At 36.6% G+C, this 26,023-nt stretch overlaps 1 protein-coding gene across 1 annotated transcript in view; it reads left to right on the top strand.

Moving 5' to 3' along the window:
• The window catches only part of LOC150088646 (uncharacterized), a 198,042-nt gene that overhangs the window by 124,448 nt on the left and 47,571 nt on the right, over positions 1–26,023 (top strand). Inside the window, exons 7-8 of the mRNA XM_090370278.1 lie at positions 12,043–12,186; positions 24,071–24,267. Of these exons, the coding sequence (XP_090226404.1) occupies positions 12,043–12,186; positions 24,071–24,267 (341 nt within the window). The remainder of the gene's footprint in view (positions 1–12,042; positions 12,187–24,070; positions 24,268–26,023) is intronic.

The following is a 26,023-nucleotide window of genomic DNA, read 5'->3' as shown; positions in this document are numbered from 1 at the left end:
TCTTGGTAAAACACCTCCCACCATTCCTAACACGCTCCATTCAATGCCTCCTGTGGTCTTCCGTCAAAAGGATATCAGAAGGATTTTGATGAATCTTGATGCTAAGAAAGCTCCAAGTCCTGATGGCATTTCTCCACTTGTTCTCAAAACTTGTGCTCCTGAACTTACTCCTATTCTTTGCCGCCTTTTTTCACTTTCTTATTCCAAAGGTGTTTTTCCTTCTGCTTGGAAATTTGCTCATATCCAGCCAGTTCCTAAAAAGGGTGACAAATCCCTCTCATCCAATTATCGTCCCATTGCAATTACTTCTACTCTTTCTAAAGTAATGGAGAAATCAATTAACTGCCAACTCTTAAACTACCTAGAAACCTTCCATCTGATCAACGATCGCCAGTATGGATTCTGTCAGTGTCGATCCACTGGTGATATTCTGGCTTATGTTACCCATTTATGGACTAATTCAATGGAAAGATTCGGTGAAACACAAGTAGTTGCTCTTGACATCTCAAAGGCTTTTGATCGTGTTTGGCATAAAGGTCTTCTAAACAAGCTTCCATCTTATGGTTTGCCAACTGTTTTTAGTAATTGGTTATCCAGTTTTCTCTCTGATCGCTCACTGAGGGTGATGGTAGATGGTTCTCTGTCTTCTAACTTCTCCACTAATGCCGGTGTCCCCCGAGGTTCAGTTGTTTCCCCCACTCTTTTCCTCTTGTATATCAATGACCTTCTTCCATTGACTGGAAATCCTATCCATAGTTTTGCCGATGATAGCACGTTGCATTCAACTTTCCATTTTGAGAAACCTTGTCCTGCTCAATCAGCTTCAAGTTCTCGAAAATCTGCTGCCAATTCCTTAAATGCCGATCTTCAGGTAATTCTCCAGTGGGGCAAAGACAACTTAGTTGATTTCAACCCTTCTAAAACTCAGTCTTGTCTTATATCTCGCAAAAAGGATTCTTCTGCTCCTATGCTTATCTTTAGTGACACTCCGATTTCTAGGCAAAATGATATATCTCTTTTGGGGATTACCCTGACTTCTAATCTCTCTTGGCACAAGCACATTACAAATATTGCTTCCTCTGCATCTAAAAAACTTGGTTTTCTCTTTCGCTCTCGGCATTACTTTTCTTCCAAACAGCTGCTCACTCTGTATAAATCGCAAATCTGCCCTGCCATGGAATATTGTTCCCACATCTGGGGTGGTGCCCCCAAAACCTCTTTCAGGCTTCTTGATTCCATTCAGAAGAGGGCAGTTAGGTTAATTAATGATTCATCTCTAACAGAGTCTCTCCACTCGCTTTCTCATAGACGTACTGTTTCTGCTGCATGCCTCTTCTACAGATACTTCCACGGGCACTGTTCTTCTGAATTGGCTTCTATAATTCCCGCTCTCTCTCTCTCTTTCAAAACAGTCCGAACACGTGCCGCCACCAGCCAACATCCATTTACTGTCCAACTTCAAACCCACAGAACCAACTTTTCATCTTCCTCATTTATTCATTCAACTGCCGTTTTCTGGAACAACCTCCCTTCATACGTATTTCCTGAAAATTACAATCTACAGAAGTTCAAGTCTAATGTCAACAAATATCTTCTTTCGTCTTCTCAACCTCCAACCCAAGCACGGTACTAAGTACTATAGGTTCTAATACCTCTCGTGTTTGGGGTTCTCATAAAAAAAAAAATAAAATAAAAAAAATAAACATCACTCAGGGTTTCTACAACAGCTTCTCTGAGGTAAAAATTGGGTAGAGAGATGGTACAAGAGTATTGAGCTTTATCAATGGTCTGGCTTTTTTTTTTTTTTTTTTTCAGTAATGTGTTAATGCTAAGCCATTATAACAAAGTGTTGGTGATACATAATTACAGCTGAAATTGGCTGCATACACACACACACACACACACACACACACACACACACTGATTCTTTTAGAAACATATGCCAAGCCATTCCAATTTAGTTAAAATTGGACAAATAGAAATCCAACAATCTTCCCCTCCCCATACACACTCACACCTTGTGTGTGTGTGCATATGCGGTATTATTTGTAAAATATATATATATATATATATTGTCGTTGTTGTTGTTATTTGGTTTTTAGGAGCATTAGCAACTAAGGCCATATTGCTCCGAGGATATGCGGTGGTTAATCCCTGACCTTTCCGCATCCTCCGTATTTGGTGGTGATGGGCTCGAACTCCGGTCTAATCAAGAAGCGTGTGTACGCACTTTTGCTCCTTCCCACCTGGCTACGGAGGCGCCTATATATATATTAGTTTATGTGGAAGAGTATCGCAAAAGACATACCTAGATAAATCTACAGAAAATGCATTGGTAAAGTATGTTACTATAGACACATATACAAACTTATCACTGTATACCTACAATTCTGGGGTGAACCACCCAAATTGAAAAGAAAAAACAACGATAAGGGGTTATCTGTTTCTGTAATGATCAATGTGCACTATGGCCACATCAAATTTGAGGTTATATAACAAATAAGAGAATTTAAGATTATATAAAATATAATAGAAATTAAGAAATTTTAAATTTATATAATGCATAGTACACATTGATCATTGATGATCCAAATTCTGCACGAAGATTCCTAAAACTTCGTGCAGAATTTGGCAAATTGTCTCATTATTCACATCCAACTCAGCCAGGAGGGTCAAACGATGATCTCTTGCCACAATTTCCTGAACGTTTGTAACACACACACACTGTCTCTCTCTCTCTCTCTCTCTCTCTCTCTCTCTCTCTCTCTCTCTCTCTCTCTCTCTCTCTCTCTTTCTCTCTGTCTCTCTCTCTCTCTCCTCATTTTGAGAGGTTGACAGATGCCTGCTTCTCGGGTCACCATGAACATCCTCGCATCTGTCTTTGAACCACTTAAGTCATTCAGACACATTGGTACTGCTTATTGTTTCATCACTGTAAACAATTTTTAACATTTCATAAGCTTCTGTTGCAAATTTTCCCAGTTTGAAGCAAAATGTGATATTTGTTCTTTGCTCCATTACAAAATTGTGACACGGAATGTTAATGCCACTAGTGAAACTGGTTGTTACTTTCAACCGGTCAGCCTATTGGACAATCTGTATGCCACCATCTGTTGGAGGAAGTTTGAAGTACAATATACACCACTTCCATTTATTTTCAAACTCATTGAACATGACCACAAGAGCATCAGTCTGGGAACTTTATTGTCACACTTCCTATAGCTGAAATTACTGTAATGTTAATTACACTGCCTAAAACCATCAATTATCAGTAAAAATCAAGGTTACAGCAATAAAACATGAAAAAAATCCACTGGTTATAAATCTCACAACTAATCAAGCAGTGTTAATTCAATAAGTCATTAAAATTAGCAATTATTTATATATTGCAGGTATGGTTAGTTTAACACTTGCATATGGTAGGCCACATCTTGGAAATAGATCATCCTCTGCACATTTACAAACTGTGTAAATTGATTGCTCCCATACTATGATAAGGATTTTACTTGTTGCAAAGTATAATGTATAAAGTATAAAGAGATAAAAAGAAAGAAAGAAAACCTTAACATAAAAGTATGAAGTTTGATCAAAAAGTTGGGCAAACTATGCAAAAAATTAATTTTATTCAGTGATAAATGTTTACATTATTAATACTCTTCAGTATAATCTTTTGAAACAAAATGCTTGTTCCATAGTGCCTACCACTGAACAAAACATTTTTAGAGGTCTTTTTTGTATGCTTTTAGGCAGCCACATTTGAAAATAAAAACAAGATCAGCAGATATGCTAGTTGTCATATGCTAGTCCTGCTTTAATTTTGGGAATAGTCCAGAAAATCACGTGGTATCAGATCAAGAAAATGAGGTGGTGTCACTCAACAAGAATGTTTTTTGTGAGTCAAAAATTGATACCTGCAATAATGTATGTTACCCTCATTGTTAAGGTGGTAGAACAAACCATTTTACCATTTTCGGGTAATTTGCAATGGATTACTTCTCTCAACCATTTAAAACTAATTGGTGGTAGTAGGCTGCAAAAATGGACAGAGAAAAAATGTTAGATTTTCATGCAAAGTTTCTTTACATGAAAATCTGACAAATAAAAAAAGAAAGGACAACAACAGTCTTTCTTTGTATGGGAGTGGAAAACTAAAATAAAAATAATAATAAAAAAAAAAAATTCAAATTTCATATATATTTTATTTCTGTGTTAAACACAGAAATACAATATATACGACATTTTCCTGCAAAAAAATTACTGTTTTTTTGCATTTGTAAATTTTACATAAACTGAAAACAAATGCATGATTGTGAAACATACAAGAAACATAAAAGAAATATACACTTTTAGTGTATATTTCTTTTATGTTTCTTGTATGTTTCTGTTAGTATGATATGTTTCTTGAAACATATGCTAAATGTGCTGTTGATGATTTTTTCCCCCCACTTTGCTGAACAATCAGTCAGTATCAAGATGCCAACTTGGTTGTGGTTCCATTGTCATTTGAGTGATGGTTGCCATTTGCCGGTGCTGTTGTTAGTGATATTCTGTGATGTGTGCGCGCGTGCATGCACCTTGGAGGTTTGCTTGATTATTTCTGCTTGTTGTGAAGCTGCAGTAGATCTGTTTAGATGTCAGCAATCTTTTTTTGGTTGTGGGGTTTTGTCTTCTCTGAAACAGGGTAACTGTAGTGTTGATGGGGAAGATGGATAGTTTACTTGCCAATATTTCTGTTCATTGTATTTTTGAATGGAATTCTTTCATGACTTTGATATCAAATTTTAGTCTTTGCATTCAGTTTCTTAGTTATGACCTCCTAATAGCTAATAGATTTATTCAGGCATAATCTCCCCTTAACAAATCCATGCCAGGATTCCCTTATAGTTCCCTTTCTATCAACATGGTTGGTTGGTTGATCGGGGATTTATTTGGCGTATCAGCATCTATGGCCACAGTGCACCATACATATGGTAATCTATCAACATGGTTTTGCAATTTTTAACTGTTAACTCCATTATTTTACCTGGCACAGAAGTCAAACTTTATAGATCTGTAATTACTCGCGTCACCCTTCGAAGTATCCATGTGAATAAGAGACACATTTACACCATACAATTTGTAGGAACTGAATTCAAGGATCTTTTCATTATTATAGCTAAAGTTGATTTGATTACCTTTTTTTTCTGTTTATTTAAAAATAATTAATAATTTAGTAACTGCATAGATTCCATCAGATGTGGTGTCTTGTTCACTTTTTGTTGCAGCTATTTCTCTTCTAGTTATCATGAAATCATTTAGCATTAAATAGAATTTGAGTATCTCAATGTCTAAAAATTTCTTTGTGCGTGTGTGTGTGTGTAAAATACTTATTCATTTTGTCAGCAAGCTGTACAGAATCTTCAATAGTTATACTTTCATATTGTCTGGCTCATCCTTTTCCTTCTCGTGCTAACATGAGCAGAAAATTTCAGTAACTGTTGTGAATAAACATTATGATTGACTTAATGATACTTAACGTGAATGGCCCAAATCTTGAAAGTTTCAGTCCAGTGAACCTTTTCCAAATGGGATGAGAGAAAAATATTGAAATGCAGTTACAAATTATAAAAGCTTAAATAAAAGATTGAAATTTCCCCTCATGTATAGTCTGAGCAAGATGAGTTCCATTGGCATTGAGCATGGCATCAGCCATGCTATTAAATCCTTTCAAAGCCTTAAACCACTCGATTAGATCCCCCCCCCCCCCCCCCCGCAGGTGCCTAGTGTCTAGATGCTGCAATTTGCTGAACTGAACTTGTTGCTCTTTACTGAACCAATTCCAACAGATCCATGTTATTCCTGAAATGGAGCTTCCATACCTGTGTGCTGTACTTAAGATGTGGCCTAGCAATTGCATTATACAATGGGATTATGCATTATACATTGGCATAATTCCTGTATATCACTGACAAAACCTTACGAACTGTCCTTGTCATATCAGCCTGCCTGCATTGCCCAAAGAAGTTCATATCTGACTGCATAATTACCCTCAGATCTTCATTCTCCACTATCCTGAGCACGTACCACACAGTTGGTACATTAATCTATGAATACTGCTCTCCGTGTAAAAGTACCTTTCATTTGTCAATATTAAATTTCAGTTGCCACTTCTTAGTCCATATTCCTAATTTGTCTAGATCTCGTTGCAGTAGCATACCCTGATTGTTGTGATTAACCATCCTGCCAACCTTCTTACCATCTGCAAACTTAGACATTAAGCCTGATATACCTTCATTGATATCATTACTAAATATAGAAAACAATAGTGGGCATGGGACTGAACACTGGAAGAACTAATAAGGATGTAGAGCTGCTGGAACGAGTACAGAGAAGGGCAACAAGATTAGTGAATGGAACAAAGGGTTGCTCTTATGAAGAAAGGCTTAAGTTTTGCAAATTACAGTGTCTGGAGACTAGGCACTGGCGAGGTAATCTGTAGAGGTTTATAAGGCCTTGAATGGTTTGAGCATGCTCAATGCCGATGGGATTCTTCCTCTTGTTCAGAATAATCACCTGAGAGGGCATAAATTCAGATTGAGGAAAGACAGATGTAGGATAGATGTGCAGAAATTTGCCTTTAGCCAGCAGGTAGTTGGTTGGTGGAACAGACTTCCATCCCTTGTTGTGGAAGTTGATAGCCTATATAAATTTAAGGCTCAGCTGGACAGGTATTTCGAACGAACAGAGGTGTTGAAATGGAAATGTTTTTTTTTTTTTTTTTTTTTGGCTGATGCTGCATAAGCTCGCTTTCTTGCATCATATGCCTCTACTAATGCTAATGCTAATTTGTCCAAGAAGAGCAGTGCCCATTGATGATAACTTTCTGCCTGACCCACGAAACTATCCCTTAATTTATAGCAGTAAAAAAAAAAAGTAAACTGCAGCCATTATCAACCCACTGCAGGATGGAAGCCTCCTCAACAACTCATGTTACAGTAACTTGCCCAAATGCCACACTGCTTCAATTTGTATAGCAGGTTTTCATATTCAACAGTATCAAGAGCTTTTCCTGAAATCTACATATGTGATGTAAAAATTATTGTACGATATTTCAGGAGGATTCCATGCTGTAACTGACAAATCAGTCAGATTTGTCAGTTACAGCATGGGGTTGTCTGTAATAGTCCTACATTTCTTCTTTAACTAGTAACTCCATTATTTTTCCAGGACAGAAGTCAAGCTTACCCTTTGATCTTCCTTTGTGAATTGGGGAAATATTTGAATATTTCCCCTTGAAATCCTCAACATCTTGCTTTCCAGGCTGCTTCATTTTTCAGTAGAAGCACTTAGACTTCTGTCTGCTTTAACTATTAGTCTGTGTATCCTCAACCCCCCCCCCCAAAAGCTATCCGTTTTCCAACTCACCTAACACTGCCTTGATATCACAGCAAATATTCTTGCACATCTTTTATATAAATGTATCCCATTGTATAAAAACAGTGTCTTCCATTAACAAACACACACTGCACCGAGAAAAATTCTGTCCTGTGAGTCTTGCATCATCATCATCTCTCCAGGGTCAAAATGATTGACAAGGCTGTTATCGTGTATTTTCATATTCTTTTTAACCCCTCCATCCTATGTAGTTTCTTATGGCAGTAATTTCTTGAGTAATTTTCCACTTGGGTATTCAGTTGGCTCTTACACTTGTACAACTATTTGGAAGTTTTCTGTAACAGTCACGTGTTTGTGTAGTCTTGAAAATCCAAAAATAGCTCTTCAATCCAGGTACTAATATATATAAGGATGTGAGAGCTCTTTAATCCAGGTATTAATATATAAATATGTGAGAGCTATTTTTGTTTTAAGGTACAAAAATAGCTCTCACATCCAAGTACTTAAGTAATTACTCCTAGATATATTGAAGAGTGCTATATGGAAATTTGTTATACCAATAGTTTTTAACCTTTTGCTTCCATTTTCGAATTAGATTACAAAACTATACAGAATCTGAAAAATGATTCGGACTTAGTTTCAGGCATTTCTACTGCCAATTTTGTGTAGCATCTAAAAACAAAAGATTCTATCCTTTTGTTCAGTGAATATATACTTTATTGCAAACAACTAATAGAGAATTGCTACTCTGTAGAAGAGATGTAGCATAGCTGATTTTACATATTATGAAATTGTGAGAATCATAGTGGTAATTAAGGAAAGAAAAATCACAAGTTAAGAGTTATGAATGTTGAGGATTCGAAAAAAAAAAAAGAAAAAAAAAAAAGAGATATAAATTTGGCTGGATCAGGGTGGACTGTTCATTTCTGGCAGTTACAAGCTTTGCAAGATGAAGTAAGTAGCTTGTACCTCATCAAGTTATAATATATGCAAAAATTATTCTTACGAATGCTGCATGTTAGATAATCATTGTTTGTGAGATTGTAGTATTTACAGATTTGGGATTCAGTAATAGAAAAACTAAGGTCTAGCGAATGCAGCTGTAGTGCTGATAAATGCAGTGTTATCGAATCCTTGTTATTGAGAATAGTGTAGTACAGGGGTCGGCAACCTGTGGCTCATGAGCCGCATGCGGCTCTTTAACTTTTAGCTCACATGAAGCACAATTTGAAATGGAGTTAGAGAACTTAAAAATCAAGAACATGTGGAGTGCAAGACTAAAATGCCTTAAAACTGGAATTGAGGATTTGTAGAGGCAAAAGGCTGCCCTTGCAATTCTGCACAAATGGATGGTGATAAATGAGTTGAAAATGCAAGGCAAAATTGTGTTTGATGTGTGGAGTAGCTTACTGGAAAAGTATATAAATTTGAAAATATTTGCAGTTGGACTTCTCTCAGTTTTTGGTTCAACATATTTCTGTGTGCAAATAGTTTTGAACATGAACTATATTAAAAATAAATCAAGAAACCATCTAAACAATGCCAGTCTCTCAGCATGTTTAAAGATAAAAATTACAGCATACTAGCCTGATGTTGAGAGACTCGCTGAAGAAGTTCAGCAGCAAAAGTCACATTAATTTGTAGCTAGTTGGATGTTTGTTACATTTTTTCAGTATTAATAAATAATATTTCAAAAAATATGTAATTTTTAATAAAACACCTTCCCACTCTATTCCATTTCTTAAAAAAACTCCCCCTCCCTCCAGCTTGAGGTGAGGTATGGCTCTTCAGATTCTTTTTTTTTTTTTTTTTAATTAGATCAAAAATGGCTCTTCACTCAAAAACGGTTGCCGACCCATGGTGTAGTAGATAGTAAGTTTGTTAAACCTAATCAAGGCATTAGTGACAACATTAATGTGATATTACACATTAATGCAGTCTGTAAAAAGCTAAGCTTAAAAGAGGTTAAAAACAAACTTAAAATCCATAAAAATTAATATATCATTATATTATATTCATTTATATTAAGGGAACACAGTTTACACTAAAAGAATAGTGCTCTCTCTCTCTCTCTCTCTCTCTCTCTCACACACACACACACACACACACACACACACACACACACACACACACACACACACACACACACACACACACACACAAAATATTGCATTATTATTTTTAAGTCATCAAATTATTAATATATTAAAAAGGTGCTGAAATTTTCAATTTTGAAAAACATTTTGATTATGAAATTAAATTCCAGATTTACTTTAATATAAACTTTTAAAGACATCACTTAAAAACTGGTAACTATACAGAGAAATGAAAGAGTATACACTACATTGTATTTAGACTGATTTGTACAAATGAAATTTTCATTAAGTATGTAGGAAGGGGTTCTAATTGACAGATATTTTTAATTTATTTCATTTACAGTTAAAGAATTGCATATTCTTATTATCATGATCAAGATATGAAAATCTGCAGTTACTTTCTGAAACATAAGTGTAATTTTCATCAATTGTCAATTGTAGTTCAGCAGGCCCTTGTTATAACACGGTTCGCTTTATGCTGATTCACTGTAATGCTGTTCTTATATTATAACCCGTATCTGACTGTTGCGCTGTCACAAATCACTACAACGCTCTTTTACAGATTGCATTTTTGGCATAATTAACGAAATCGTTTCATTTGATAGAGTCGATACTTTGAAAATGAATAGCAAAACAGCATTAAAACATTTCCCATGCCCACTTGAGAAATTTTCCCATGCTCAGTGAAATTTTCTAGCACGCTAATTTAATTACAGTACAGTGACTTGTATAGTTCCGAGATCAACATTTTAAAAAATGATCATGTATGTTGCTTGTAATATTTGCATTATATGCATTTATCCGAAGTCTAGTCATCACTTAGTACAGTATTAGGCATTGTGTGTGTAATGGACAGTTTACTTGAACATTGTATCATAATTAATGCAACTAACGCAGTTACATTTTCAAAGAGTTAATAATGGCAGATAAGAATGAAAAAGCAACAATGTCTGGACGCAGTACGAAGACTATAAATGTAAGAAAAAGACTGAATTTGAAAATTAAATTAGATGTTTTGAAGCGAATCATTTCCGGTCGACAACAAGCGGATGTGTGCCATAATTTAGGACTGTCAAATTTAACTGTAAGAACAATTATAAAAAATAATGAATTAATTTTAGCAGCGGGAAAGACAGCTGTTCCACTGCAAGCAACTATGGCTAGGCCGGCTGTTAGGATTGAAATGGAGAGACTTTATAACTAATTTTATTGAAGATAATATTCAATGCAGAATTCAGTTAAGTTAAATATTATAAAAAAAAAGAGAGAGAGAGAGATTAGCCTATATGATGATATGAAGAAAACTCACCTAAAGAAAAAAAAAAAAAAAAAAAAAATGTGGAACCATTTAAAATCGCCCTGGATTTAAAATCTAGGGCGAAGCCGTAAGTGCAGATCAAGGAGCCAAAACTTTCAAAAAAGAACTTGTTAAAATTATTGAAGAGGGGTGTTATGTGTTATACTTCTCAACAAGTTTTTAATGTAGATAAAGCAAGACTTTTTTGGAAACGAATGCCTAAAAGAAGTTTCATATTGAAAGAAGAAAAAAAACATGCCAGGTTTCAAAGCTGCGAAGGATCAGTTGACTTTATTGTTGGTGGTAACGCTGCGGGGGATTTAAAATTAAAACCCCTTTTAGTTTATCAGGAAGAGGGCCAAAGTGCAACCCAAAATCAACACATTTTTCATGATTAAATTCATCAATTAAATTAAATCAATTTAGATCAATTAAATTCATGATTTTAATTGGAATTTTAAGTTTAATTTTGATACATAAGTAGTTACCACATAATTATATACTTATGTAATGCAGAATATTTTATATGTACAAATATTTGAATATTAAATATTTTGGCTGACATTTGTGCATCTTTTCGCTACCATTTATTATTGATTAGGAAATATCCTATGGCACTGACCGCAACTCACAAATACATATGTTACCTTATGGGAATGCAGCGCTTGCTTAGCGCGGATTCACTTAGCGCTCTGTTTTTCCAGAATGAATTATCAGCATTAAGCGGGGGTCATCTGTAGTGTTTGTTTTTTCATTTTATAATATAAAGCTTAAATGCTTAGTTTTTGTAGAAATGATGTTTTCATATAGAGCTAGAGTTATTAGTCTTTTTAAAAAGGCTAAGTTTTTTCCATTATTTAATCTTGAAAAGCATTTGGGGGGGGAGGTTAACATTTTTTTTTTCTTTTTTTTTTTTTTTTTTTTTTTTTAGTTATTCGTCCTTGTTGAGTGCATACGAAATCAGGGAGCTGTCTAATTCAGTTGTTAATGGCTTCTGTTTTATTAAATGGAAATGTTTAAGGTTCAGATCTTGTTGTGGAGGACCTTTTTCTGTTAGTATCTGGATGTTCCAGTTTTTCCTACAAAGCAAACAAACCAACCTTGTGATCAAAGTTGTTTTGCTGTAATTTCCATTCATATTGAATAAAAATCATAAACGTAATTTACTTAAAACACCTTTTTCCCAATTGATTTAGTCACGATAACCTATTTCATTATCTTTGTTGTAAATATATCTGTAAGCGTAATAACAATTCTTACATTTTTATATTTTAGCATCTAGCTCACAGACAAGGAGGAAAACCACCAGAAAAGAAATGATTGAAAGTGAAGAGGAGGAGGAAATAAAAGAAAGGCCTAATAGAACAACAGGTCGATCTTCACGTCAGAACCGACAGACAAGACAAGGATTATCTTTAGGTATAGTAGTTAAAATCTTTCTCCAATTTAGTTTCAGCTACAACCAAATAGCAACCTTTAATCCAGTGCCCTTTTATTAATGACTTACATGATAAAAGTTCATGAATTTTTTAAGATCCTTCTATTTGAACCCAATTGCAATAGTTTTGTCCATCCTTTATATATTCTACCAAGGAAAAGAACCTTGAAATCTGTCTAATTTCATTGCTTTTCCTGCATGTGTTTTTTACATGAATAGTTCCTTTTTTTATTATTATTATTTTGCAGGTCATTGTTATTATGTCTTTTAATTAGCTATTTAGGAAGGAGTTCTAATTCACAGAGATTTTCAATTTGACAAATTTGACTAGCACATGTTTATATATCATTTGCTTACATTTTGCATTTCTTTGGCTTTATTATTATATATTTCGTTCTAAGTTACACAACCAAACTGATGCCCATTTCTGCCAACAGTTGATAAATGAAGTTGATAGAGTTCCTTTTCAAGTCAGCTATCTGGATTCCTGAAAAAGGGAGGTATTTATTCATTATGTGTGTAAAGGATGGTGTTAATTTCATTGGTACAATTTATTTTTTAATTTATTTTCCCATTTTGATTTTAGTTAAGGATTGAGCATGTTTTTTCTTGTGGGTTGGCTTTTATTTTGGGATTGGTTTTCACAAGGTAGTCTTGTCATGTTGGACAGACAACTTGTGTAGTTGAGACCCACTAATTTTCATAAAATTGGACAGATGGTTATTGTGATTTTCTCTTGGACAGGATCTGTGTTCTCATTTTGAATTTAAAATCAATGGTGTGAATTTAAACCAAATAGGATAGTATGGGTTATTTAGAAGTATTTTTGGAATATTAAACCTTGAATTAAACAATCTCATCTCCCTTTATACTTCTAATTATTTCCCCATGCATGGATTTAGGATCAAAGCTTACTTTTATTCCTTCGTCCTCTTACTAGGTTTATTTTGTTTCAATACTATTCTAATTACATCTTACCTGAATGCAGCCATTCCTGAAAAAATCTCAGATAAGAGAATTTCTGACATAAAATATAATATTTCTAAAATTTAACATTCCAAAAATACTTCTTAATGGCCTGTGCTATCCTATTTGGCGTAAATTCACACCATTGATTTTAAATTCAAAATGAGAACAAAGATCCTCTACAAGAGAAAATCACAGTAAGTTAGCATTTGTCCAATTTTATGAAAATTAGCGGGTGTTGACTACACATGTTTGTCCAACATGTCTAATAAAGTTTTGAGACTTTAGGATTTCCATAATGTTTTTTACAAGGTAGTCTTGTCTTGATGAATAACCTGATATTTACTACTTGCTTCTCTCCCTCCCCCATAATATATTGGTTAAGTGAGTTGAGATGGGGGTGGCGCCTCCGTAGCCAGGTGGGAAGGAGCAGCAGTGCGTAGCACACGCTTCTTGATTAGACCGAGGTTCGAGCCCGTCACCACCAAATACGGAGGATGCGGAAAGGTCAGGGAATGGCCACTGCATATTCCCGGAGCAATATGGCCTTAGTTGCTAATGCTCCTAAAAACCAAAAAATAACTAATAATAATAATAGTTGAGATGGGAAATTAACACAGTATTTAGTGTCTCTAAGCAGTTTGCCATTGCTCTAGTTTCCGTGTTCTCTGTACTGTATTGGAGAAGCATGGTTCAGGTTGGATTTCTCCTCAAGCATTAGGAGAAATGGAAAGTATCTTTAGAGGTTAGGTAATGCAGAATATTTGGCAATTTTACAGAAATCTACAGTTAATAGTTAATAGTTGCACTAATTAGCACTTGGCTCATCAAATAGCACTTATTTTTGAATCTGTAAGTATTATCAGAAGCTTACAAGTTCTTCATTTGACAGTTTTTTTTTTTTTTTTTTTGCTATGCTTCATAAGAGTCTTCCCTTATAGACAAACATTTTGTCTTGGGTGACAAAATGTTTTGTCGCCCAAGACAAAATGTTTTGTAATTGAGTTAGTGCCATGAATATACACTGGTGTTCAAAGAAAGTGCATCACCTAGGAATTTCACATTTCTAACCCTTTTTCGCAATAGTATGTTACATTAATGACTAGCATCACAAATAGAAATATAAACAAAAGATATTTATCAATAGTTAAGGCAAAGCTAAGTAATATTTGATAGGTGCTCTCAAAATATTCAAAAATGACCATTTTTTCACCTGTAACGAATGTAAACACATTACTGTCGAGCCTCTAATGCAGAAATGAAGCTAAAGTAACTACAGAAGTGCCTACTTACACTTTTCTTGCTTGATGGCAAGGAGCAGAGTCATCCTGAAAGATGCAGTTATTTGGCAGGTTGAAATGGTCTCTAATGGTTGGCAGCAATTTGCCTTCCAATATAGCCAGGTATCTATTGGCATTTATGGAACCTTTTATAAACTGCAGGTGACCTACTCTGCGATACGAAATGCAACCCCATATCATTTGGCTGGTAGGGAATTTCACTGTAGACACCATACAGTCTGGATGGTATTCTTCACCACATCTACGGCGAATCGTTTGTCTTCCATCAGAGCCATGCAGCTTGAATTTCTTCTCATCCGAGTAAATAACTGTCTTCCACTGTTCGGGGGTCCATTTGACATGCCCCTTACACCAAATTAATCAGGCCTTTTCATTTTTTGTGTATGGAGGGACTTCTTAGGATGACAGGCTACAAGTCCATTTTTGAAGAGGCGTCTTCTGACTGTTACTGCACTCGATACCACTCCTGTATGTTCTTCCCATTCTCTTTTCAGCTCAGGAGAAGAAGCTTGCAGAGCGTGCTTATATAGCTGAAAGTAACCGCTGATGCAATATTACGTCATCACCTAGGTGTGTCAGTCTTATCTGATGCAGTCTGTAAGAAATATTGCAATATACTTACATTATTCGGACGACAATTACAATTTTAAGAGTTAATGCACTTTCTTTGAACACTAGTGTATATTGTTAGTACAGGTAACCCTCGCTATTCGCGGGGGTTACGTTCCTGAGAAATGCCGCGAATACCGAAAACGCGAATACTGAGTTATGGCTCCCATAGTAATAAAGGGGTTCTGTTCCAAAGTATGAAATATATAAGAAAAACTAGTCTAAAATTTTGTCTATGTATGTATTATATGTACCTTCATAATATGACTATATACATAGACAGTACATAGTGAAATGCAAGCATATGGCATCGAAATGAAAATAAGAAACAATTTAATATTAAATGTAATATTTATTAGAAATTTCAAACAAATCTTTCAAACCAGCGTCTTTGCTAGATGAAAAACCTATCCCGAGTTTCGCTAAAATTTTGGCTATCACCAGTTTCGCTAAAGCGTTGATAAGGAGTTTTGCGTTTTCACGAATGATGAGTGAATTTAACGGAATTTTGAGTTCGGTCTTCTATCCATAGATTTAAAGCTTTTTCCATTTTTTCTAATTTAACATCACGAGTTACAGAGCAAATTTTTGAAGCAATTAGCGCGTTTTCACGGACACTACGGCGGATTTTTTCTTCCGATTTCTTGATTGATCGTACCGTTGACTCATTGATTTTATAATGTTTTACCACTGAGGAATTAGAAATTTTATCTAATAACTCAATTTTATTCGCTAATGTCATCACCTTCTTTGATATTTTCACATTTCTCTTGTTATTCGTAGTGATATTTTTGTAGGGGTTAGAAAGAACTTGTCCCACAACAAAGTCACTTTCTTCCGTTAACACACTCGAAAAAGTCTGTTTTTCACCGCAAAACGGTAGATTTATCACTTTTGTAAGCAGATCAATTTATAAATTTATTCAATTTATAAGCATATAAAGGTGTCGAGGATTTTAAATCCTGCTGGGTGGGGGGGGGATCCTTGTGGAACAAGCAAATATATGGGCTGTGTTAGGGTTACTAAGAGAAAACATGGTTGCATGTATACTTGTGTGTACACTAATGCTTGTAGCATAGTAAATAAATTTGATGAATCTGAGGCATTGGTTAAGTCATCAAATACAGACATAAGTGATGTAGAGTTTGTGTATACAGGCACTGAGAGAATGTAAGATTCTTCATATGATTACCAACAGTAACTCTTCATGCATTAAGAATCTGCAGATAAAAGAACCATTAGGTAGCAGTGATCACGGTGTATATGTGGGATTTACTTAAAGGTGTAACTTCTGTCAAGGGAAGGGTCTTGCTTTTGTAAAAGTGACTATAGTGATCTCAGACAATTTTTAAAATCTTTTCAGTGGGACCAGTTGATGTTACTAAGAGACAGTTCTACATGAGAAGCATTCAGGATAGTAACCATAGGAGTTACCAAGTTTTTTATACCTGCTAAGAGATACTGTTCAAGGATTAGACCTTAATGGATGTCAGATGAACTTGTGGCAGAGAACAAAAATACATGGGATGTACACTGAAAGGACAGAATTCATGGGGTCCCTGAGCTGTCACACTGTCACTAGTGGACGAACCCACCACTTGGCGGGTATATAGGTCCACTGCATTCACATAGATGGTAATTTGATGTCAGTATGGATAAACATTGAGTTAACTGATTTTGAGAGGGGAATGATAGTAGGTGCCTGGCACATGGGTCACTCTATCGTGGAAGTGATACAGAAATTGTGCTATCCCCATTCAAAAGCATCGAGTGTATCAGGGATACGGCATTTCTGAAATAACATCTCAAAACACCATCACCATACAGGTGGGCAGAGCAAGGTGGTGGATGAATGTGGCCATCGATGTCTATCATGCATTGTTTCAGCCAACCAGAGAGCAGTGGTGGCACAAAACCACTGCCAACTTCTACAAGGGAGGTGGCAGAAATGTCTCCACCAAGACCATCAGGCGATCAGTAGCTGCAATAGGTTATGGGAGGCACCAACCCACCAGAGTCCCATTGTCAACACCACAACAGGATACTATGCCTCAACTGAGTGAAAGAACATTGGCACTGAACCTTTGATGATTGGAGATGGGTCCCCTAGTCCAGTGAGTCCCATTTCCAGTTATTTCAAGAAGACGGGAGGGTACTATCTGGCAGAAACAGCAAGAAGCTATGCACCTGTCATGTCAACAAGGAACCGTTCGGGCAGGTAGATGGTCGATAATGGTCTGGGTTGTGTTTAACTGGCATACGTTGGAACCTCTGGTACGTCTAGATGCATCTCTGAACGGTCCAGGTTATGTGTCCATCCTTGCAGACCATCTGCATCCCTTCATGATTGTTGTGCACCCACAGGGCACTGGACTCTTCCAGCAGGACCATGCACCTTCCCACAGAGCTGTAGTGATTAGAACATGGTTTGAAGAGTATTCCACAGATTTTACTGTCGTGGAATGGCTTCCCTCTTCGCCTGGACATGAACCCTGTGGAGCATCTTTGGGATGCTGTGGAAAGGTCCATTCGAGCTTTGGATCCTCCACTCAGGAATGCGAGGGAATTATAGACAGTGGTGCAGAAAGCATGGATGAAAATATCTGTGGAATGCTTTTGTGAACTAGTGGACTCAATGCCTTGCCATGTGACTGCCCTTATCTGGGCAAAAGCTGGGCCTACCCATTACTAGGTAGGTATCCCATGATTTCTGTCCACTCAGTGTACATAAATTATTATCTGATATAGAGGCCTACAGTAGATATAAACTAGTCTGAAATCAAGTCGTAAAGGAAGTTAGGCAAGATAAGGCATATTACAAGAAGTCGCTAACAAAGAATGCTCATCTTGAACACTTCTTAGGTAAACACTAGAAGGAAGGTGATGAATCACCTTGGTTCACTAGATATGAATGGTTTAAATGTTTATGAACTTTCTCAAGTTTCTGACAAAAATGAATAGGTATTTTACATATGTATTCATACATGAGGAATTTTTTAGTAATGGGGATTGCAAAAGTTCATCAAATTCTAACAACGAGTTAAATGATTTTTTGATAACTGAGGGGAAAAAGTGGAAGAGAAAGTATTAATGCTAAATGTAAAAAAGCCACCTAGGGTGAATGGAATCAGTCCACTTATTAAGGGAGACAGCAAAAGAAGTAAGCAAATCTTCAGTCATAATGATGAGAGCATCCTTGAATTCAGGGGAGGTCTGTATGGACTGGAGCTGTGCAGATGTATTCTCATTTCCCAAGAGGTGATCAAATGGTGATATGAGTAATTACAGACGATTATCTTGACTTCTGTTCCAGGTTAAATAATGGAGTCACTGGCTAAAGAAGTAATGCGCCAGTCTAGACAGGAATGTGGTCATACTGCAGTCACAGCATGGATTTGTTAAGGGGCAATCTTGGCTGACCAATCTGATTGTCAACTATGACACTGTAACAAAGGAAATGGACACAAAATAATTTTGACATTATATACTTAGATTTCGGGAAAAGACTTTAATACTGTTGCACATAAAAGAGTTCTATACAAATTGGAGCACTGTAACATTAAGGAAAAGCTATTGCTATGAAAAAAAAGAGTAGTTAGAGAAAACAGAGTGGTTATCAGTGGACACTGTTCTTGAACTGATGTGGTTCAGTCATGTGGCCCATTGTTTTCTATATTTATTAATGATATTGATGAAGGCATATCGGCTTTAATGTATAAGTTAGCTTTAACATTAGCAGTAGTAGAGGCATATGATGCAAGAAAGCAGCGTTATGCAGCATCAGCAAAAAAAAAAAAAAAAAAAAACACTCCCAATTCACCCCTGCACAATTCATTCCAAATACCTGTCCAGCTCAGCCTTAAATTTATTTAGACTATCAACTTCGACAACAATGGATGGAAGTTTGTTCCACCAGCCAACTACCCGCTGGCTAAAGGCAAATTTCCACATTCCACACGTCTATCCTTCATCTGTCTTTCCTCAATTTCAATTTATGCCCTCTCAGGTGATCATTCTGAGCAAGAGGAAGAATCCCATCAGCATTGAGCATGCTCAAACCATTCAAGACTTTATACACCTCAATCAGATCACCTCGCAGGTACCTAGTCCATAGACTGTAATTTGCAAAACTTAAGCTTTCTTTTGTAAGAGCAACCCTTTGTTCCATTCACTAATCTTATTGCCCTTCTCTGTACTCGTTCCAACAGCTCTACATCCTTCTTAAAATGAGGCCTCCAGACCTGAATACAGTACTCAAGGTGTGGCCAGACCATTCATTACCTTATACAATCGGACAGTGACCCCCTTATTTCTGCTAGCAAAATTCCTGTATATCATTGACAAGACACGTGAACTACTCTTGCAGACCGTCTGCACCACTCAGATAAACTTCATACCTGCCTACACAATTACCCCAGGTCCTTTTCATTCTCTACCTCTGTCAGTGTAGTACTACAGATTTGATACGTTACTCTGTGGTTACTGCTTCCCATATGCAGTACTTTACATTTCTCAATGTTAAACTTCATTTGCCAGCTCTCAGCCCATCTGCTCAACTTTTCTAGATCCTGTTGCAGCAGCTTACTGTCAGTAGTGTCCTTAACAACCCTGCCAACCTTTGTATTGTCTGCAAACTTGGACATTAAGCTTGATATACCATCATCAATATCATTTATAAATACAGAAGACAACACTGAACCCTGAGGGACTCCACTAATAACATTAGTCCATGATGAGCAGTGTCCATTGATTACCACTCTCTGTCTTCTCCCACTCAACCATCCCTTTATCCATAGCAGCAATTTGCATCCAATGCCACACTGCTCCAATTTGTTCAGCAGTCTTCTATGTGAAACCGCATCAAAAGCCTTTCTAAGATCCAAATATATGATATCAAAATTATTCCCTGCATCCAGTTCCTTTGTGACCACATGATAGTATCCAATCAAATTGGTCAGGCAAGACTTTCCCTTAACAAAACCATGCTGTGTCTGAGCTATAACTGAAGTCTTGTCTAGATGATCCTGCAATGCTTCTTTATTCAGTGCCTCTATTAATTTCCCTGGAACAGATGTTAAACTAACAGGTATATAATTGCGTCACCCTTTGATCCTCCTTTGTGAATTGGGGTCACATTTGCACATCTCCAGTCCATGGGTACCTCCCCTGAGTCCAGAGAAGCTCTCTTTGGACTCCCCTGAGTCCAAAGAGAGTTAGTCCAAATCAGAATTATGGCTAAGGGTTTGCTTACTTCCTCTGTTGCCTCCTTTAATATAACTGGATAGATCCCGTCTACCCCATGTGCCTTTTTTATGTTTATCTTCAACAATTTGTCCTCCACTTTCCTCTCAGTTATTACAAAATCATCTAGCTCACTGCCGGAGTTTAATTCACCTCTGGCATTCCCCTCCCTGAATAACTCCGCATGTGTGAATGAAGATGAAAAATACTCATTTAGTTTGTTAGCCACCTGAGCAGGATCATCAACAGTTGAACCATCAATATCCAGTGAACCAATCTGATTCATCCCTTTCCTTCTAGAGTTTACATAGGTAAAGAACTCTGTGTTGTTTTTCTTTGCATCCTTTGCCAAAGGTTTCTCATAATCTGCCTTTGCCTGTCTAATCTCCTTTGTGACTTGGTTACAGACCAGCTTATATCTATCATAGGCTTCCATGTCACCCATTAATTTATATGTATCCCATGCTGTTGTTGTTGTTATTTGGTTTTTAGGAGCATTAGCAACTACGGCCATATTGCTCCGGAGATGCAGTGGTCATTCCCTGACCTTTCCACATCCTCCGTATTGGGTGGCGACGGGCTCGAACCCCGGTCTAATCAAGAAGCGTGTGCTACGCACTGCTGCTTCTTCCCACCTGGCTACGGAGGCGCCACAATATCCCATGCATTTTTCTTCTCTGCCACATGTCTCATTAGTTCATCTGACATCCATTTACACCTAAAACTTGAACAATATTTCTTTGTTGGTATGTAAAGCCTTGTAGCTTCTCAGATAAATTCTTTGAATGCTTCCCATTTTGAATTTGCTGTTGGTAACATTATCAGTTGGTCCTACCTTATAGAATTTAAATATTGTCTCAGTCCATCGTAGTCGCCTTTACGAAAGCAAAAACCCTTCCCTTTACCCCCGTTGATAGTTACCTCTTTGAGTAAATCCCACTTCAGTGCACTGTGATCACTGCCACCTAGTGGTTCCTTTATCTGCAGATTCTTAATGCATGAAGAATCACTACTGATAATCAGATCAAGAGTATTACTCCCTCTAGTTGCCTCCCGCACATGCTGGTGTAGAAAACAATCATCCAATAAATCCACAAAAGCCTTGCTATTGTGAGAGTGACCAACCCACAAATTCCAGTCAATATCTGAGAAATTAAAATCCCCCATTATAAGACTCTCTGATTTACTGGCCCACTCTATTTCTCTGTACAGTTTCTTATTATACTCATCAGATTTATTAGGCCTATAACACACTCCTACTCTCAATTTTGATCTCCCAATGCTTGTCACACTAAACTGACTCGACACTGCACTGCACTGTCCAGCGATGTCGACTGGTTCACTTCCTTGGATTTTGTGTTTCTTAACTAATAGCATAACCCCTCCTTCCTTCCTATCCTGTATACATTGTACTCCCCAAATTCCAGTTCTGCATTCCTTATATCTGTGTGACACCACATCTCTAATATTCCAACAATAATAAGTTTGCAGATAATACAATGGTTAGTAGGGTGGTTAATGATAGTAATCAGGGTATGCTATTGCAACATCATTTATAAAAATTAGTCTAATGGACTAGACTAACTATTAGTCTAAGAAGGACAATTGAAGTTTAACATTTACAAATGCAAGTGACTGCATATCAGGAAACAGTAATCCCAGAATAACATGCCAACTGCGTATTATTCATATTCAGGCAAGTAGAGAATGAAAAAGATCTGGGGTTGGGGGATAGTTATGCCATCAGATGTGACGTTCTCTGATCAGTGCAGATGGACTGCTACAACAGCTCATGAGGCTTTCTCAATGATATATGGGAATTTTCCAGCAGAGATAAGGAGTTGATTATCCTATTACATAAGGCAATGGTCGGGGCACATTTTGAACACTGCATACAGGTCTGGAAGCCTCATTTTAAGAAGGATGTGTATCTGTTGGAATTGCTGCACTAGAGAAGAACAGGGAGATTAGTTATGGGAACAAAAGAATGCTCTGACCAGGAAAGGCTTTAGTTTTGGAAATTGCATCATTCGGAGAGTACTGCGAGGAGATCTGATTGAGGTGTTTAAGGCATTGAATGAATTGAGTAAGCTCAATGCTGATGGAATCCTTCCTTTTGCTCAGACTATACATGAGGGGATGTATATTCAAATTGAGCAAGGATGATTGCAAGATGGATACATGGAAATTTGCCTTCGGCCAGCAGGAAGTTGATTGTTGGAACAGGCTTCCTTCTGGTGTTGTGGAAGTAGATATACTGAATAAATTGTATGAAGAACTAGAAAAATTTAGAGATGATGGACAGGTAATATGGAAAGTGCGTATATGCTTGTGTGCATGCATGCTTTGCCTGATGCTGTTATAAGCTTGCTTTCTTGCATGATTTGCCACTACTAATACTAATACCAGGTGTTGCCCAATGTCCCTGCCTGTAATCACATGTGGCCGTGTAGATGGCTAATTTGGCTTTGAAATTTTACTACATTCACCATATTTTTCTGATTTCATGATTTCAGGGCTTCCTCTTCCCATCCCTGAAGCCTGCATTTTTCTGATTATGAACCATGATCTCAAGGGAAGTCAGAGGTTTTCTACAAAATGTTTTCCAAAACTATATATATATATATATATATATATATATATATAAGAGAAAAATACAGTATAACCCAGTGAATGTATTTAATAACACAAATATACAGTAGAAGCTTTTGAGGCTGATGAGTCTCTTTATCAACTAATAGATTGAAATTTGAATACAACTGATATAGTTATGCGTGCAGTGAGCTGAGAGTGAAGTCACGTTATTCAAGCTGGTTTCCTATTGTTGTCGCACGGACATGCGCTCCAGTGTTTGTCGAGGTGTAGAATGGTTATCTTCACGGTTGGGGTGCATTCTCAAGCCTTTGCAGCGGTTTATGGCCTTCAGATTGTTTAATATATTAAGTGACTAGCCATGTGCGGTGGCGAAAGTGTCGCAAGTGGTCCACTATTTCGAAGTCACGTTTGGGATCGAGATCGTAGTTGGTGGCCCAAAAATGTTCCGCAACTTCAGACTGGTCAGTTTCGGCAAGCCGGATTGCTCTGTCATGCTCCGTAAGGCGATCTTCAAGATCGCCTTACGGAGCATGACAACCTTACAGCCATTCTACACCTCGACAAACGCTGGAGTAAAACAGCACATGTCTGTGCGACAACAATAGGAAACCAGCTTGAATAACGTGACTTCACTCTCAGCTCACTCCACGCATAACTATATCAGTTGTATTCAAATTTCAATCTATTAGTTGATAAAGAGACTCGTCAGCCTCGAAAGCTTCTACTGTATATTTGTGTTATTAAATACATTCACTGGGTTATACTGTATTTTTCTCTTAACTATGGACCCCAGTACACAAGGCCCTTTCATGATAATATATATATATATATATATATATATGTGTGTGTGTGTGTATGTGTGTGTATAGTTTTGACGGCAGTAACATGTTTTCCTGGTTAATGGCTAATACAAGTAACTGTATTTGGCATCTCGAAATCGTCTAGAATATGTCTGTAAATCACCTAGATCCACCTTTGTAATTACCTTTTATATGTATAAATAATTAAAAAATGATTGTGGTATAAATTCCTCATTTAATTATACTAGTAGTTATAACAGTTAATTATAAAGTAATGATCATAGCCAATGAAATTATATATTAAGGAAGTGCCTCTCATTTTCAATTGTTTCTTTTCTATAATGTATATACAGAAGATTTTATTGTAAGTGATGATGAAGACTGGGCAAGTGATAGATCTGAACCTAAGTCAAAGAGGCGGAGAGGATACAGGAAAGGAGATGAATCAGGGAGTGACTGGGAAGCAGAACACAGAAAGAAGCGTAGGAGTCGTAGAGCTGAAACAGATAGTGAATCAGGGAGTGATTGGGAAATGAGCCGTAAGAAAAAAGTAAGATATCGTTACTTATTAAGGTGTTAATAATAAAAATTAGCTCAAGTTAATAGCGTAGCTTAATTTTACGGTACTCACCTTTTGTATAATCTGCAGTTGATGCTTAAGATAGAATGGATACTAATTTGAGTTTAAAATTGGGATTAATATGGATAAATTTAATTTTGGAACAGAGTTAAAATATGCCCAAGGAAATAGAAGCGCACATCTTCGTCCTTGGTTGTCATAGAATTTAAGGTTGAAAATGATTGAAACTATATCTGTAGACTAAGGAGGCCAATAGCCATAACGAATTGGCTTTCGTTGTTAACGTCTTCAGTTGTCGATAATGAGAAGAAAGTGAAACGTGCATATTTAAAGGACTCTATGTTCCCGTGATGCTCTTTGATACATGTGGGAATCTCAGGTGTGCAAGATTCCAAACCGAAGAGAGGTTATAGGGTAATTTGGCATTTATTCCGTTAAAATTAGAATGATGGCGAAACCATTCTATGACGAGGGCTTCGTACTGAAAAATTTTAAAACTAGATTTAAATTTAATAATGGGGATGGCTGAATCAACTAAAGGGGTGTGATTGTACGTGTAGTGCGAGTTCTGTGTTTGATTGTCCTGTTATAAAGCTATTGTAATGATAATACGCTAGTGTATTTGATGTTGTGGAGCTGTATTTAGAGGTAGTGCTACCAATGTAGCATACACTGCAGTTTTGTTGGCATTTGATTAAATAAACAATATTATTCATGTCACAGATTTGATATTTATGTGTATCTTTATATGAATTAAACATTGATCTTAGTTTATTATGTGCTGAAAATGTGAGAGTGATGTCAGTACCAGCAAATACTCAATGGAATTGTCCGGCAAGATTACTGTGGTAAGGAAGAACAATACGAATGTTACTGCACGTAATGTGTTTGGATGGTTTTTTGATATTATTTTGGGTGGTGGAAATAGTTTGTTGAATTAACTGAAAAGGTTATTTCCTGGATATGAATTTTTCTGTAAGGTATTGAAGTTCGTTGGATAGGTCATCTTGTGTGGAACTGTATTTGATGGCGATATAAATTTGGTTATAGAGGACGAGTTTTTTTTATACTAAGTAGATGGTGTGACTCAAATTGTAAGTATTTTCCGGTGTGGGTGTTTTTCCTGAAAATTTTAGTTCTGAGTTTGGTGTCCATTTTGTATATGGTAAGGTTAAGGAAATTAATTTGTCTGTTTTCTTCTATTTCGAGAGTATATTTTAATCTGTCGTGTATTGGATTAAATTTAATGAAAAGGTATTCCCATCACTGAGTACCTTTTCACTAGAACTCACATCACTTCTATTAGACGCCAGATATTTCCGGTTCCATAATCAGATATACCAACAGATATTTGGTTTCTCCATGGGATTGGGAATTTCAGCCCCCCCTATCCGAAATTTACCTAGCCTCCATAGAGAATCAAATATTACAACCTTTCCCTTCAGAGATCAAATTATATGCACAATATGCAGATGACATCCTTATAATAGGGAACAAAACCATAATTGGTAACCTTTTCATTAAATGTAATTCGATACACAACAGATTAAAATGTGCTCTCGAAATAGAAGAAAACGGACAAATTAATTTCCTTAACCTTAACTTATACAAAATGGACACTAAACTCGGAACTAAAATTTTCAGGAAAAGCACCCACAATTTTCGGCTCTGGAAAGATTGTGCAAGGCTCAAGGGGTAGAATTTTTCTCAGCCTGGTCTGTGCTTG

The sequence above is a fragment of the Mastigoproctus giganteus genome, chromosome 3 (genome assembly GCF_048544385.1).
Source record: "Mastigoproctus giganteus isolate SK-2022 chromosome 3, ASM4854438v1, whole genome shotgun sequence".
Taxonomy (NCBI): domain Eukaryota; kingdom Metazoa; phylum Arthropoda; class Arachnida; order Uropygi; family Thelyphonidae; genus Mastigoproctus; species Mastigoproctus giganteus.
This window is presented reverse-complemented; position numbering and strand designations above follow the sequence as displayed.